The sequence below is a fragment of the Myxocyprinus asiaticus genome, chromosome 22 (assembly GCF_019703515.2).
Source record: "Myxocyprinus asiaticus isolate MX2 ecotype Aquarium Trade chromosome 22, UBuf_Myxa_2, whole genome shotgun sequence".
Classification (NCBI taxonomy): Eukaryota; Metazoa; Chordata; class Actinopteri; order Cypriniformes; family Catostomidae; genus Myxocyprinus; species Myxocyprinus asiaticus.
Window position 1 is genome coordinate 36,265,421 of NC_059365.1, and position 17,127 is coordinate 36,282,547.

A 17,127-nucleotide genomic window follows, 5' to 3' on the forward strand; every position below is an offset into this window, starting at 1 on the left:
TGCTTTGTATTCGCATTCATGGCAACTGGCGTAACCTCGAATCAGATCCCAGATGTATGCCACTGTCTATAATCTTTTAGCTACTTATGATGAGGTATTTTAAACTGAAATGTACTGTGAATGGCTCTTTACATTAAGGACATATTTCGGGGGAAATCGCGTACGTGTGATACAAAACATGTTCATGTAAAAGCACAGCCACATGATCCACTGCCTTTAGCGAGTGCGCTCAGCCCATCTAACATCTGCTGCGCTCCACACAGTCGAGTTTTTGCGGCGAATTTTGAAAATGACGCAGGGGATGACTGCGGCCAATCAGAATCCTGAACGAAGATTGACATTTAAATGACTTTCCCTTTTAAGGGCAAGTCTCCGCCCTCGTGAAATCCACGCTTGTCCCCCCTGTGAGCTCCAGAGCTTCGGAACCCGAGAGAAGGTGCGCTCCGTTGGGACAGAGGAGGCATAAAGAGACGGGGAGGGAGGGAATGAGATTTCTTGCTACCCAATCCCTCTTTCCCCCAGGGACGGCAAGCCTTCCCTGGTCCATCCCTCCCTCTTGTTTGGTAATCATTTCATTTGACTCCTTTTTGAAGCAGTCGCCCGTTTTATCCCACTTTTCATTTCGCAATCCCGTGCGCGTATGCTCGCCTTCTTCTTCAGAGCAAGTTCGCGCTCACCCCGCTCTCTCCCCGCGACGAGAAAGTCTTCTTGATCCCGGCTGATCGTTCTCCTTTGAGATGCTCCACAGCTCGAGCGCTCGCCTTCTCTCCACCCTCTTTTAACTAGAGACAGTTTAATCTTGAGTGAACTGAACTTGGGTTTGGAATCTAAAAGAAAGAGGAACACCCAAAGGGATACGGTAACACGTCTCCGGATAAGGACCTCTATCGCTTTCCCCTTGTTGCACTTTGGGGAAGATTTTTTTTTTTTCCCCCTTTCACTTGGTTTTTGTTAATCCAGGTGGCCTTGTTCTGAAAGTGCAGGAGGATTATTCCACTCGAGCTGGTGTAGAGAGACTGTTCTCCATGTTCTCCATCCAGGACGGTCTCCCGCGGGGAGCCTTGACCATGAAAGAAGAGCCCCTCACGAGCGGCATGACGCCGGTCCGCTCGTGGATGCAGAGCGCGGGGATTCTAGATGCCAACACAGCGGCGCAAAGGTAAACATCCGCAACAAGCTCCAAGTTTCTCGTATTGCAGCTGGTTGATCGCGCAGCGTAAACCGCAGCACTGAACTCCAGCAATGCGTGCGTGGATGCGCGTTAAAGGAAGCGTTGCGCAGTTATTCGTGCTTACATGTAAAACATTTTGACTGCATAAATATCCACGCAACGACGTCAGTTTGCAGTTACTTCTTTTTTAGTTATAGACAGATAACATGATTGCGCGATCCTTACGCGTTTGAACACCCAAGAAAACGCGATTCGCGACGCTCCAGCATCCTTGAGTAAGCCATCGTTTCACCTGATTTCTGTTTAATCCATGGTTGAAAGCGGGTTGGCAAGCTCAGAGACTGTATTTGGCTAGGAGTGCCCAACTCGTGCCACGAACGCGCCTCTGTGAAAATACTGACACTTGTAAATCGTAATAATCTTGATAACTGAATGTTTACTGCGCCTCGCGGACAGAAAGGTCTAGTGAGAATCAATGACAAGCATGCGCTTATAATGGGGTTTTATGTCCTATTGTAAAATCAAGGATAGCCTATAATAATCTTTTCAGCTCTTAAAAATTCTTCGGGGTGATTAAAAATAATCAATCCGTCTGCTAATTTATTCGGATGCATCTCACATGTGATGTGATGATGAATATGACATATTGGATAAATGCTTATGAACCTTATGCTAAATGTTATTGCACTTGCGTATAAAACTAATATGAAAAAGTAGAATTGACCACAGCTTCCTTTTCTATCTCAGTTGCGTAATGCACACAAAATCAACCATCTGCGCATGAATCAAAGTTAGTTTTTGGAGTCAGCATGTACTCTCCCCTGGGCTGCTGGGATCATGAAGTGTTTGGAAATGTGTGCTGTTCTGTTTCACCCAACAAAAAGAGACCTGGGACCAAAGGAAATGCTAGGCATATAGGTTAGACTCAAGTTGACTTGTTAAAAGTTTTACGCACTTGAAAAAAAAAAAAAATGTTTGAGCACCTCAAACTCGGGTCATTTCCTTTTCCAAAAAAATAAATAAAATAAAAAAAAATAAATAAAATAAAAATAAAAAAAACCCCTGATAACAGCATAGACATAGTGATCATATATTATTTCTTACTGTATTTGCTGTTAAATAAAAATAATTTTTTTTGCAGAAAAATATATATTTTATTTAGTTTTTCTCACTTTATAAACTCTTTGAGTGATTTGGGAAATATTGGATTTGCAAATTTAGCCTCATTGAGTATTTTTTTAAGGAAAGGGAAAAACTTTATTTTGTGTTGAAAAATTAATTTGGCTTCATAATTCAGGGCCAAACACAAACATATGGGCCATAATAAATTAGCTTTAATTTCTTTAGAGTAAAGCTTTTAAGTGAAAGTAAAACGCAGTAAAACGCAGTAAAACGCACTTAATGAGACGCATACTAAAACCAATGAAAGGTCCTAAGGATATACTGGGGAAAGCTTGCTTTGTGATTTATTTATTTTTTATTATAATTTTTTTTTAATGTAAAAATAATCGTAGACTTCATTAAAACATGCACACGAGAGAGAGAGAGAGAGAGAGAGAGAGAGAGAGAGAGAGAGATAAGGAGCTCCGCTGCGTTTACATCTTTTCATGGTTCACAAAAATGTGTTCAGATATGAATCCCTGTGGAATATTAATATTGCATATTGTGTAGACTAGATCAAGAAAATGTTTCGATCTTACCACAAAGGTCAGCTGTCAGGTTCAAGTGGCAGAAATCACTTGCCCACCCGCTGCCTTTCAAATGACTCTTTTCATATCACAAACAGAGAAAAACACCAGTGTTTGCACTGGGAAAAAAATCAAATAAAAATAAAAATAAATAAATAAAAGAGGGAAAGTCTTTGAGAATAATTACCCCACATGAGATACAAACTCACTACCTGAATTATTAATTGAATGGAGAAAAGTCGCACTGCATTTATGCAATATAACACACAAACAAGCCTGTAGAGCAGTTTATTTTCCATAGTTGCTTTCTGTTTCTAATGTGACTCTGATGTGTGATTTAAAGTCCGTGCGCTAAATGCGGCTCTGCGCGGAGGACCCGAATGACAGAAGCGTCACTCTAAGATCAGATCACATATAGGCTACTGCGAATGATCCACAGGTGGAGTTGATTTTAAAACCCTTCGCATAAACCTGTTAATGACAACAAAAGAGATCCATTTGATCTGCATTTATGCAGTTCATTTATTTGTGGACAGTTAAAATAATCACAAGTATACAGTAGCAGCGCCGCAGAAAAAGAGCCATTTGTAAATGTTAATACATGCCTACAGCAGATCCCCTCATAATAAATTATTTGCACGAGCCTTAAACCTCTGCAATTAACCTCAATTATCAGCCTCACACTGAGGCTTTTTACCCTGCTGCTTACAACCGCGAACTAAACAAATGTGACACAATGCTATCTTTAACTAGGCCACTAAAGGGTTTAAAAAGGTTAGGTAATACAGTTAAATAGTTTTCAGACATACTTGTGCTAAACAAATGGTTATTTAATTCTTCATTTGTTAGGAAATACATTTCTATGTGTCCCATATGAATGATTTAGATCATTGCTCATGTCAAATACATATGCACCTCTTGTACTTTTTAAAATCTGTGCTCTCTCACTCTTTATTTTAAAATTGTCTTGATACATTTTTCAACTATTTTATTATTATTATTTTTTAATCATTGATCCATTTAAATCTAAAATATACACTGCTGGTTAGGATAGTTTAATGGATGCAGTGCAGTGTGTTCACAAAGAAGGTACATCTGAGTTGGATGAATGAAGCAGAAGATTTCAAAAAAGCTGTTCTGTTAAAAGAATATTCTGGGTTCATTACAAGTTGAGCTCAATCGACAGCATTCATGGCATAATATTGATTACCACAAATATTAATTTTGACTTGTCCCTTCTTTTCTTAAAAAAAAAAAAGAAAAAAAAAGAAAAGAAATAAAATCTGTGTTCCAATGAGGCACTTACAATGGAAGTGAATGGGGGCCAACCTGTAAACTTTTAAATACTCACTGTTTCAAAAGTATAACCACAAGACGTAAACATTATGTTTGTTAACAGGATTTTAGTGTGATAAAATCACTAACTAACCTTTTCTGTGTAAGGTTATAGCCAATTTTACAGCCAACTTTGTTTTTTTTTATAGCCAACTTTGTTGCCATGACGATAAAATGACTGTAAAAATTATGATTTAAACAATTTTACAGCTCAAATAATACACAGTTTTTAACAGGAGAACTAATGTAAGTGCTTTTATAGAATTATAAGCTTCACATTTCTGCCTTTAAACTCACCAAAAATTGGCCCCATTCACTTCCATTGTAAGTGCCTCACTGTAACCTCAATTTTTGCTTTTTTAAAGAAAAGGAGGGACGAGTTGAAAATACATGGTAATCAACATTATGCCACAAATGCTGTCGATTGAGCTTAACTTGGATTGAACCTGGAATATTCCTTTAAGCCAAGTGAAAGTATGCACTTTTACCTTGTGTCTGGTGAGAGTGAGCCCTTAATTACATTTGAATCCTTCATGTGATCCTGTAAATAATACCATGTGTTGGCTGTAATGGTGATAGGTAGCTGTCTATAGACTCTGGAGAGCAGGTGGGGGTGAACTTGGTAGACTGCGTTTCCTTTTTTACTTGGCTCACTATGTATTGTCGCCTGTGGTGTTGCAGTAAGGAAAGTCATTATTGGGACACTACGGGAATCTGTGCATTGATTTTCACCTCTAAATAGCATTCATGCTTGGACTCATGGTGTTATTTTAATATCTAATCACAGTTTAGTCCCGCTGTGGGAAATTGCACTGAACAGTGTGCAGATTTTTGTCCAGTGTGAACGTGTTTGCTCTGAATTCCAACATGATTTCAATTGATGTAGCTGTAGATAGAGTTGGCTGAACAGGTTTGTGATGCTCAGGCTGCTCGGGGGTACGTTTGTGGGGTCCATTTCCCCCCAAGCATTTCTCTCTCTCCGGGCCTAGGGGTGAGTGAGAGGGCCGCACAGCTGGGGAACATATTTTGATTGACCCTCTCACCGATTCTGTACCCCTACACTGTAAAACCTGGCAAAGTGAATTATGTCGACTGTGTTTTGTACACGGGGGGGGTGGGGGCTCTAATGAAGTCCAGACCCCCAGGCTTTAGGATGAGAAACTGAAAAAATCCTGTCCTGTTTGAGGTTAGAATTGCACATAAAATATCAAATGAGCATGCATTTCTCTACCCTTGCCATCCTAGAGTGCAATGGCAGATACGTCTTTTTTTTTTTTTTTAAGTTTAAAATTTGACAAAATACATGACATCGACAATAATGAACAAGTAACAAGAAAGGGCAAAACAGGAATGGCACTTTCCAAGTTTGTACAGTTAAGTTCCACTTTAAGAAACATTTCCGTATTGAAAAACACTTGTAGAATCAGAAACACACCTGATTTACGATGTCTTGCTCTGTTCTGTCTCTGTTGACGCCTGCTCGCTGGAATGTAACACAGAGAAACAAGTGTTCGAGAAACAGCTGCCCCATAACATGCTAGCGATTAGTGGCCGACTGCAGGGCCACCTCAGTAATGACCCCATTAGAAGCGTACAGGTGACCAGCTAATGATTTCAGCTGTAGGCCACTAACGATTTTAGAAATGACTGTAAGTTTTTTAGAGCACAGAGAGTGAGAGAGGGCAAGAGTGCCATATTTGTAGCTTGTGTGGAGGTCTGGCAGGTGCAGTCAGGCTGAACCTACAGCAAACATTCACAAGTGCAACACTAATAAAACACAGACACACACAATACAGCAGAGACTCTTGTAAAGAACTTACGTAGAGCTTTCAGAATCCAGCTGAGAGGAGACATGCATCAGTTACAACGAGGCACAGCTCAGAAAAGAAAAAAAATATTCTGTTATTTAGATTTAACCAAAATCAAGCAATTATGGAAGAGGAGTTCAATGTGGTCAAGGCAAAAAGAATGCAGTTGTTAAGCTGATTAGGAAGTAACACATGTAAATACCTGTTTCCTTCATGCCTTATGCACTTGGTACACTTGTTGTGCATCAGACAAGCTGCTCTATTCTGTGTCACATGCTCAATTAGAGTGTCCTAATAGCATGAAACATTTGCTTGTAATTTAGCCATCCAGCTCCAGGAAATAACTTCTCACTGCGCAGTGGTTTACTTGTCTCTGCGCAATTACGAGCAAATTAGAAATTAGCTGGAAGCATTTAGCACATTTACCAATAAAAAAGTGTATTACATTTCCAACATGTTGCAAAGTCTGACAATGCCGTCAGCTGTATGTGTGTGAATCTTTTTGTTAGTTACGACAGTCATTGTGTAAACAGCTATTCTTTGCAAGTTATAAAACCCTATTGTAATGGAGATTGAAAACCATTCTGTCCATAGCAAACTCTTAAAATAAAAAGATTTTGACATTTTTAGCTGTCCAAAACAACATTGTTATTTGTACATTAAAATGTACAAATAGCAACAAAAAGTAAACCTGTGAAAGTCAAGGTCAAAGGTCATAAGCGTATGTACCTCATGTGATGGATCCTCGCTTTGTCATAGCTGTGAAGTTTTCCATGCTGACGTCTAATAGCCAAAGACTACGAGCGATAAACAATCGGGACTGAATTTGATTAGATGTCTAATCTGTGAGCGAGCAGCGGGTCTATTGACTCAGATCCTCTCCTGTTGAGGAGCACAATCAGTGAGCAATGATGGCACATCAACCCCTTTGACCACACAGGGGCCATTCAGCAGAGTGCCTTCTTTCTAAATTCACACTGTACATCAAAAAGACGTTCAGTGAAGTATTGATGGCAAAAAATGCTTATTGTGTGTGAGAGATTGTTGTCTTGACAGTGTTGCATTGTTTTCAGTGTGCATTTAGGTTTTGTTTAAGGTTTATCATGAATGCATTTATAATTGTAACTTTTTTTTATAACTTTGTTATGCATAAAAGTGTAAATTTGTTTGAAATATACCTGATATTTAAACAGCATGGTTTGGAACCACTATAGATATATTTAGGGGGGCACGTCCCACCAAATTGTTAGATTAGAGGTCGTTCAAAATAGTTTTATCAATGATTGAATCAGTAAAGTTATTGTTTCTCCCTTGAATATTTGGTTAAATCCTTGTATTTAAGTAGGCTTAAAGGAATATTACAGGTTCAATATAAGTTAAGCTCAATCGAAAGCATTTGTGGCATAATGTTGATTACCACAAAACATTTATTTAGACTTGCCCCCCTTTTTCTTAAAAATAAGCAAAAATCGAAGTCACAGTGAGGCACTTACAATAAAACTAATTGAGCCCATTTTTTTTGAGGGTTTAAAGGCAGAAATGTGAAGCTTATAATTTTAGAAAACTAAATCTTCAGTTAAACATTTTCTGTGAATATTTAAGTTTTAGGGTTTGCGGCGTAATGACGTCAAGGCAAGGACGTTGTAAAACTGGATATTACTTTACACACAGAAAAGGTTAGTTAGTGATTTTATCACATTAAAATCATGTTAACACACATATTGTTTACGTCTTGTGGTTATACTTTTGAAACAGTGAGTATTTTAATGTTTACAGATTGGTGCCATTCACTTCCATTGTAAGTGCCTTGCTGTTACCCAGATTTATTTTTTTTTTTTAAAGAAAAAGATAGACAAGTCAAAATATATATATATTTGTGTGTGTTTATTTTTGATAATTCACATTATGTCACAAATGCTGATGATTGAGCGTAACTTGTAATGAACCCAGTATATTCCTTTAATGCTGGTATTTAAACCACAAGTGTAAAGTTATTCTGTTCAGCACAAAATATTCCAAATCAATGGAATTATGAACAATGATCACATGATTAATGAAACTGAAAAGTATAATCATTAAGGCTTTTTGACTGACTTAAATAAATTCTCCAAATGCAACCAGAGACACGAGACACATCTTTTAGGATGTCTGTAAAAGTGTTAGTGTGTCTATGTGTGTGTGTGTGTGTGTGTGTGTGAATAAAGCAGTGAGCAGGCGATGGCAGTGGTGCACGCAGCTGGTGATGTATGTGCCAGCTTATCACTGGGAGACGTGACAGACATGCCGTTTGTGTTTGTGTGGCAGAAGAAATCATGGAGAGATGACAGCCCTTTCTTTATGCAAAGATCCTCTCTGACACATTGGCTTTGACTTATGGCCACCCGTTCCTGTGCTGCGGTGACAAATGCTTCTATTACTCTGTGCACTCTGTCACTCTGCGAAGGTTTTGCCATGATTTTATGTCGTAATATCCAATTAGTGCTATAGAAACAAAGACGCAGAATATCCATAAACGCGATCAGCACATCTGGCACAGAGCTTTAACTTCAGATAACAGCCATGTAAAATACACATTTTCATACTTTAGGGAGATCTAAACAGCCCAAATTGACAATTTACAACACGCAAGGCCTGTGTTGAACAATTAAATCACCACATACTTGAAAAGAGAGCGAGAAAAAGTCTGTGCTCACTTTGAGATTGGTGAGACTGGAATTGAGGCACACTTTAACTGTAAAGTTTAGAGATGTAAAAGAGAGAAAACGCTCAAACCTTATTCTACATTTTCCTAAACTGTCTGAAAGAGATCAATCAATCATGCATCTGTCACAGCCAAATGTATATTTGTACCCCATACCCTCAGAAACCAACCACTGCTCTAAACTCAATACTGAATAGTACATTTATTTTCTGTACAACAGTGTAGTGTTAATGTCCATGAAGCTGAAATAGGTGATTTTCAAAAAACCTGTCAAGAAGATGTCATTTTTAATCCCAAACCAATACAAAAAATATGCAATTGTATTTTGCATTAAGAAAATTAAGCCTACATTTAGGACCTTTTAATATTTCTTTGCATTGTGACATTATTTTTAGGACACTTGAATACATTTTATCCTCCAATTCCCATTACCGTAAGACATCCAGACATTTTACTTTTACTATTCCTATTGTTTTTAATGATAATTCTCATTAACGTAACACAATATGTTGCTGTATTACAGGGGCTGAAAGTGCTGAAAGTGTATTTTATTCTAATAAATTGTATCTTGTATATTCCAATTAGATTTTTAATTAAAATTACTTGCCTCATTTTTTAATTTTCTATATTTTTCTTATTTCGATTACTTTATTTTTGTGAGTGTGTAGTGATGCATTGGCAACATTGCATGCAAAAAAATCATTTCAATAAATCACTTTGAAATTGAAATTGAGAAAGAGAGAACGAGAACTACATAGATGACATTGAGAGACCTGGTTTGACCACATTGGCATTTGGGTTTCAAAACAACCTCTTCCACTCTTTCTCTCTCTCTCTCTCTCTTCCACTAATCCCAATCTGCTGGCCGTGCTCCTGCAGCGCTTTAGTCCTCAACTCATTAAATCTTATTACACAGCTAATAAGCGCTAACCAAACATACCGCTGCCATGCTGACTGCCTGCTGCCGCCCCCCACCCCCAACACCGCATTTCCCGCCCAGGCACACACACACATACACACAGGCATGGGCAAATGTATGCCACAGTAATTGTATCTCTCTGCATAAATTACTCCTCTCCACACGTAAACACAGAGTATGTGCATATCTTAGTATCTGCCTTCCTCAAACTACTTCCACAAGGACCCTGATGAGCTGGAGAAGGCAAAAAACACTCAAGCTCCCTCCTCCTCCTCTCTCATTTAGTCCATATTGGACATTTATTAGAGTAAAGGTCAAATTAAATATGATTCCCTTATGTAAGTTAATTTAGAAAATGATCTCCCATTGCAGATCTGTGATGAAGGCGGTTGCTTTATCGACCAAACCTCAGATGATCTGTTCCAGCCGCGTAACATTTCTTGTCGACGAGACCTTTTTGAGAAAGAAACTGTCAAGAAGGAAGCAAAAGAGAAAAAGAAATGAAGTAGAAATACAAAATGTGCAATCGAGGAGAGAGAGAGAGAGAGAGAGAGAGAGGGAGAAAGAGATTTATATTTACTTGTTGGATCAGCACGTTGGCTCTAAGCCAGGGCAGAGATGATTTTTCTGCGTCACATTTGTATAAACAGAGCGCTGTTGTACGGCTCATTAGTTCGATAGTGAGAGAGAGAGTGGAGCTGTAGTTAAAGACTTCCCTCTGTCACAGTCCATCACAGGCGTGATTAATGTCACTGAGATGTAGGGCTGAGACTGTGATGCCACCCATAACCCACACACACCCACACAATCTGTGTCTTATTTCTTTATTCTGCAGACATTTTAATAAAGACCTTATGGTAAAATATACATGTACACCTTTTGGTTTATTGCATGTGCATTCCATACGACTCTTCAGTAAATGTTGGATTTTGGATTTTGGACTCAAAGCTGCACGTTTCTTTAGATTTTAAACCATTTTGTTCTTTGGACAAGGTTTGCAGATTGCCTTTTTTATTAACTTAAAATATATACATTAAAGACAAAACAAACCAAAATCTAGTATAATTCAATTCAACTTTCTTAATAAATGTCCTGATTTAATTTTTGGATGACTCATCAAAGCACTTTTTTTTAGAAGTTGAAAAAAAACTTTTTTTATTGCATTTTTAATTTTTTATCAAAATGTAAAAATACCCTCCATTTAAACAACATTTCTTTCCTGCTGATGTAACCAAGTCTGCCTGGGTGAATATAAACGAAGTATTTTCACAGACTAACAATCAACATCCAATCAAATCCCGATAGTTGAAATCAAATCCTGCCCTACAGTATTTTGCAACACAGTCTCGTGACCAGTGTTGGGCAAGTTTCTTAAAAATAGTAATCCACTACAAATGACTAATTATTTATCTAAAATTGAAATCAGATTACTTTACTAATTACTTTATTCAAAAAGTAATCAAATTACTATTTACTGTACTTTTAAGTTACTTTATAAAAAAAATTTCTGCTCAACAAATTCAAAATAATATCTATATTTCTTCCTTGTTCGTTGTTACACTCAAGTCATACACTCAGCACCTCATATTTCTCCTTCACAATGACTTGTTATCGGGCCATAATTAATGTATTCTACATAAAAAATATATTAGAAATACGCATAACCCTATAATGTACTTAAAGTAATAAAATTCATTGAAAGTCAGTAACTGTATCCTGATTACAAGAATTAAAAAATGTAATGCATTACAGTACTTTTTTAATGAACTAAAAAGTAATGTTTACAGTAACTTATTACTTGTAATTGGATTACACCCAACACTGCTCATGACAACTCATAATAATTAGCACGAGATGGCAAAATAGTAAGATATCGAATGACTCGACTAGGATGAATAGGTATGACTTTTATTCCCATAGAGACCAACCAATCAGCAAACAAAATTTCAAATCATCTCTTATCCATGGGCATCACTTTGATTAAAAAAGTGGTGGGGACAGTTTTTTTTTGGGGGGGGGGGTCGTCACTTATAACACACACGGATGAAACTGAAACTCCTGCTCAAGAACTGGCAATGTTTCTTCTGCATTAACCACTTACCTGATGAAAGATATTTCAAAAGGAAAAGCGGTAGGGACAAATTTGGCCAAGGCAAAAAGTGGTAGAGACATGTCCCACCCGTCCCACACATAAATGATGCCTTTGCTCTTATCCAACACATTATTTTAAGAAAGGAAACTTCAGTGAACAAATTTGGTTATTCTATATTTATTTATGCAATACAAATGACTGATGTATGTCAATAATCTGTAATACGCTTTCCAAGTCTCGTTTCAAAAACAGATGTTTTCGTTCTTCCGTGGAACACAAAATTTATTTCCCTATTAAAATCATGGTTAGGGTTTGGGTAAGGTGTTCGACTTTGTGGTTTGTTTCGGGGTTAAACTTGTAGAAAATTGTAGGAACACCCACTGAAAACTGTGATGCTTCTCTTTATTCCGTGGTACACAACAGTGATACTCCTATTAAAATCATGGTTAGGTTTAGGTTTGAGTTATGGGTTAGACTTAGGAAAAAATCGTTATAACAAAGTTTGTTGGTTCATTTGTTTTTCTCTATGGGAGTAAAAGTCATGCCTTTTTGTACAAGCCAACGTGTACGATTTTACCTTCTATTTCACTTTCAACATTCAACATTTTCCCTTAAATTTAAGTCTTCCAAAATTATCTTCAAAAAGAGATTGTTTTATTGAGATGTACATGTGAAGGCATGTCTGCATGCATCTAAACTCTCTTTTCCGCTCACACACTTGCACACATTAAACAGCTAACTCTTAATATCTCAGTAGAGCCTGCACCGTGTCCTGTGTATTGACAGTTTCTTCTGCTCTGCATGTTCATTAGCAGATGATTTCAGAGTTAGAGTTTCTGTGCTTAGTATCTATTTCCCTCAAGTGTTCAGACCCTTGAGCTGCGAGGATTTTAGCCTGGGGTTACTTTTTTTATTTAACATAATTAGACTTTTCTGTATGGCATTAAGCCGGCAGTGTGCAAAGGGGTGCAGACTGGAAACACTGGCTGCCGTTGCATAAACGGAGACGGAGCTCTTGTATTCTTAAACATCATCATTACAAATCCCTTCAGCTCCTGCTCTCTGAAAGGTTTATAGTTAAATTGGCTCTGTGAGAAAGTATTTATTGATTTAAATAATAGTTTCTTCAAGTGGAGGTATTATGTCCAGAATTGTGTCAGAACTGTCGTTGTTTCTGGCTTGAATGGTCTTTCCCTTTTCTTTTCCCTGGGTTTGTGACGAGAAGATGTCAAACAGTGTGTTTAACGGAGTCAGATGAAGACAAGTGTGAGAGTAACAGTTGTTGAGCTGTCCGTTAGTGACTGATTTACACAGCTCTGCTATGTATGTGTGTGTGTTTGTCACCTCGATTGCTTTTTTCCAATATAGAGCGTGAATGAAAGCAATGCAGTCGGCCTTGTCGCTGACTTATAACTGCTGGAGTGGATATGGCAGCAATCAACATAATTAAAATAATAACACTAACAAGTTTTCCAAGTCGATCGTTTCCTGCTCGTAAAGATCCATTCCTTGTGAGAGCATGCGGGAAAGCTCTCTCTCTCTCTCTCTCTCTCTCTCTCTCTCTCTCTCTCTCTCTCTCTCTCTCACACACACACACACTTCATCAGAAACATGACGCCTGGCCTCCTAGTCGTAACTGAGCTGATGGGGTAATGGTGAGGAACTCATGATGCAATATGTATGTGTGTTTGTGTGTGTGTGTGTGTGTTTAAGTGTGATGTCGTAAAGCTGTTCTTTTCTTTTCTACCCCACAAATGTGTAATTTAGTAATTATGTCGTCCTTTGTGAAGGTGATAATTTGTGTTTATATGTGCTTGTGCTTTTCATGCAGTATAATTATTATGCTGCAGCTTTTATAACCTCTTAAAATTGAGAGATTACATGGAATATTTGTACTTTTTTACATTTATTTGTCACCACGGGACCATTTAAAATGAGCTAGTGTAGGCAAAAAGGTGATTGAAAATGGGGAAAATCTCAATAGAAATAGTGACAAGTCAATACACTTTCCCTTATACATTCATATAGATTTTATCTTTAAAACTTGATGTTGATAAAGAATCTAGTTGGACACATTTTGCATCAACTACAGAACATCTTGTGGTGTGAGATACTATACTTTTTCTAAAACTACATAAGACAGCATTTTGCTAATTCTTTTATAATTATAATGCATGCTTTCATGACAACATATTAATTGAGTGTCTACATGGAATTTTTGTGCTTTTAAAAAAATCATTTGTCACACCACAGGACCATATAAATTTAGATAATGAAGGCATAAATGTGATTAATAAGGATGCACCTAAAATACGTTTCCCTTTATAACTTATAACTTTAAATCTTGAGACAAAAAATCTAGGTGGACATGTTTTGCATTAACTACCCATTAATATCAAGAGTTGTTTAAAATGATTAAGACTCTCATAGTGTTCCATAATGTTATTTCTAATATTTAAAGCACCATTTTACTGTAGAATTTTAATGTCTTGTTTGCCTTTTTGTTATTGTATTTTAAGGGCCTCCGTCAGACTTAGCGCAGTCCTGACCAGTCTGGCTGCTAAAGATCTTCAGTGCAAATCAATAACTACAAATGAACAAGATCATATTTCCCATTTATACTGAAGTCATCCGCTTTTAAAAGTGCCCCTCCCAGAATCCCCCTCCCATAGCTGCCTCTGTGAAAGCTGTTTTTGCCTTTAGTGTAGTACCTTAACTTCACGAATGAGATTTCACCAGGCTAGGATACAAATGAGGCATTAAGCCCTGGTAATAGGACTGGGGAGGGGTCAGGTTTTATTAATGTCCTATCAGGGGAATATCTCAACGAGCGGAGACAGAGAGTAGGCTGCTTTCCAAAACACTGAGCTCTCCACCCTGAGCGTAGCAGATGAACAAATATTTATGTATGAGCATATTTTTGAGATTTAAATGCATTTCAGTCCACCTCATCAGGGTAATGAGTAAATAACGAACAGACTTAACAATGACGGCTGCAATTTATGGCCATACAATCTTTTATTTAGTGGTTTAAAAATATTACAGGCTACTTGCTTTGACTTCAAAGTGATGTGTGTAATTTTCTTTTATGTAAAAATACTTGTATCATAGTTTAATATGCAAAGACAACTATGCGTTTCCAAAGTTGATTTCCCCAAAAAGTGTAAACACTATGGCTCCGTAGTGCTGTCAAAACATTGCTCTGTTTTATATGAGCATACTGACCAGCTCAACACAGCAACATTGGCTCACCCAGTGATGTGAGTTTAGGTCGGGATTATCTGTTGCCGGACCAATGGTTAAAAAACATAATTTTATAAATTATTATTTTTGTTAAACCGTTTGGTTTGCACTAATGGTGCAAAAATCACACACTTCACTTTTAAATACTTAAAGCATTCATTTATTTTAATAAATATTAGGTCTGTCAATCGATAAAAAAAATAAAAATGTAAAAATAGTTACATGACCTACTCGAATTAATCACAATAATTATCACTATTTGAAGATAAAGGCCCCCAAATTAAAATAATTAAATATATGATGATTAAATTATTAGAAATATAATATATATAATTATTCAGATAATTAAAATACATTACATTAGTGTAGCAGATGAGTAAAGCATTGATAGACAATACAAAAAGTGGCTTAAGAAGGCAATATATTGTTTGTTTCCATATCATAGAACATAAGCCCATCATTGGCCTACAGTTCACAGCAATCCATTTTGCATTTGAATTCCTCAATCTGTCTAAGGTAGATTTATTATAAGGGCTTTACTAAGGACATTTCAATGTACACATGCTTCAGACGGACACTTGTGGAGCATCTCACTTTGGTTGAGTTGCGTCATAAACACAGCGTATTTAAGACGCTGTGTCAAGTTAAACATAACGGGTCTCGAGACCCCTGCATTTGGGGTTGTGCTCCATCCAGCTGTGTTTGAATGCAAGAAAGCATCCTCATCTTGTGTTGTCTGCTGTCAGTAAGTCAGGTTTGTTGCCTGTTCAGCTGGAGTTGTGCTTAATGCCCCCTGCTGGCTGGGACTCTCAAAAACATGAAGCTGGTACTTCAAGCTTGAATTGCTCAGATGGTATAGGAATGTTCCTTATTACGGTTCAGAGGGCATGATTAATTGTGTAATTTTTTTTAACGTGTTATTATTTATTTAATTAGTCGCACTGCCCTAAAAAATATAAATAAATGTAAAAATTATATGTTAAATGGTTAGGCAGTAAAATAAAGTGTTGAGTTTGACCGTGTGCTTGTCTTCGTTTTCTGCTTGAGGGAAAGGATGCATGCATTAAAACCCTATTAAAAATACAGACCACCTGCATTTTAATCTTCCTTCCCTGACTTCAGGCCTTCATTTCGATCTTCTTCTCCCTCTGCGGCCCATGTGTCTGCTGGATAAGGTAAGGAAAGATGATCAGTGATGTTTATGAAGCAGGGGAGCAGGGCTGAAGGTTTGATTGATAGGTGGACGTGTAGGGTTGGTGTGGAGGTAAGGGCTGCACAAGGCTCCCCGGTCTCTGTCAGTCCTCCGTTTGCCACGCGTTCTAATCGATGCTCAAGTGTGAGAGTCAGGATGGAGGCTTTCTATTGGCTGAACCCTGGGGAGGCCCAGAGGAGAGCTGAGCAGGTTTGACTGACAGGTCAGGGAAAGAGAAACGCAGCAGTTGCCAAGGCGAGCTGTACCCAGTAGTGATTGGCAGCCGCAAAGGCAGACGGTGCCTTCTGGGTTCCCCCCGTCTGCGCCAAATTCCAGTTGTTGAGGTGGCAGAGCGGAGAGAAGCACACAAAAGAGTTCATGGCACGCACAGGGCACGAAATAAAAAAAAGCTAAATATCTCTTTCCTGCTATCTTTCTTTTTTCCCGTTATACCTGTATTTCCAGTTAGTCTTTTGCTGTCTTCATTATCTGAGCAATTTGGAATTCTTAATCAGCAAATATATGCATTTTCTGCATACTCCCATTATTCACATGCAGAACTTATATATTATAGGTTTTGGTGACTTTTTAATGGTACAACATTATATTTGCAATGTGATATTATTTGTACAAGTTCATGTGAAACTGCCATTCATCTGTCTACAAGTATAGTGATTTAAAATGTAATTTCCTGGAAATTAATCTCTCTCTCTCTCTCTCTCTCTCTCTCTCTCTTTTTCTCTGTGTTTCTCTCTCTCTCGTAGTGGTGTGGGTTTGGCAAGAGCCCATTATGAGAAGCAGCCTCCTTCAAATCTGCGCAAGTCAAACTTCTTCCACTTTGTCCTGGCCCTTTATGACAGACAGGGGCAGCCCGTTGAGATCGAGAGAACCTCCTACGTGGACTTCGTGGAAAAGGACAAAGTAAGCACGCTGCACAAACATACACCTCTTTACAGCACAACAAGGTTTTGGGATATG

At 37.8% G+C, this 17,127-nt stretch overlaps 1 protein-coding gene across 5 annotated transcripts in view; it reads left to right on the forward strand.

Moving 5' to 3' along the window:
* The first annotated feature begins 481 nt into the window (after window positions 1-481).
* LOC127413218 (transcription factor COE3-like) overlaps window positions 482-17,127 on the forward strand; it is a 135,079-nt gene continuing 118,433 nt past the window's right edge. For 2 of the 5 annotated variants that reach the window (XM_051650163.1, XM_051650164.1), the window contains exons 1-2: window positions 482-1,159; window positions 16,914-17,070. In XM_051650163.1, the coding sequence (XP_051506123.1) occupies window positions 1,026-1,159; window positions 16,914-17,070 (291 nt within the window). In that variant the 5' untranslated portion in view covers window positions 482-1,025. The remainder of the gene's footprint in view (window positions 1,160-16,913; window positions 17,071-17,127) is intronic. The other 3 variants (XM_051650162.1, XM_051650161.1, XM_051650160.1) reach the window with 2 other exon arrangements.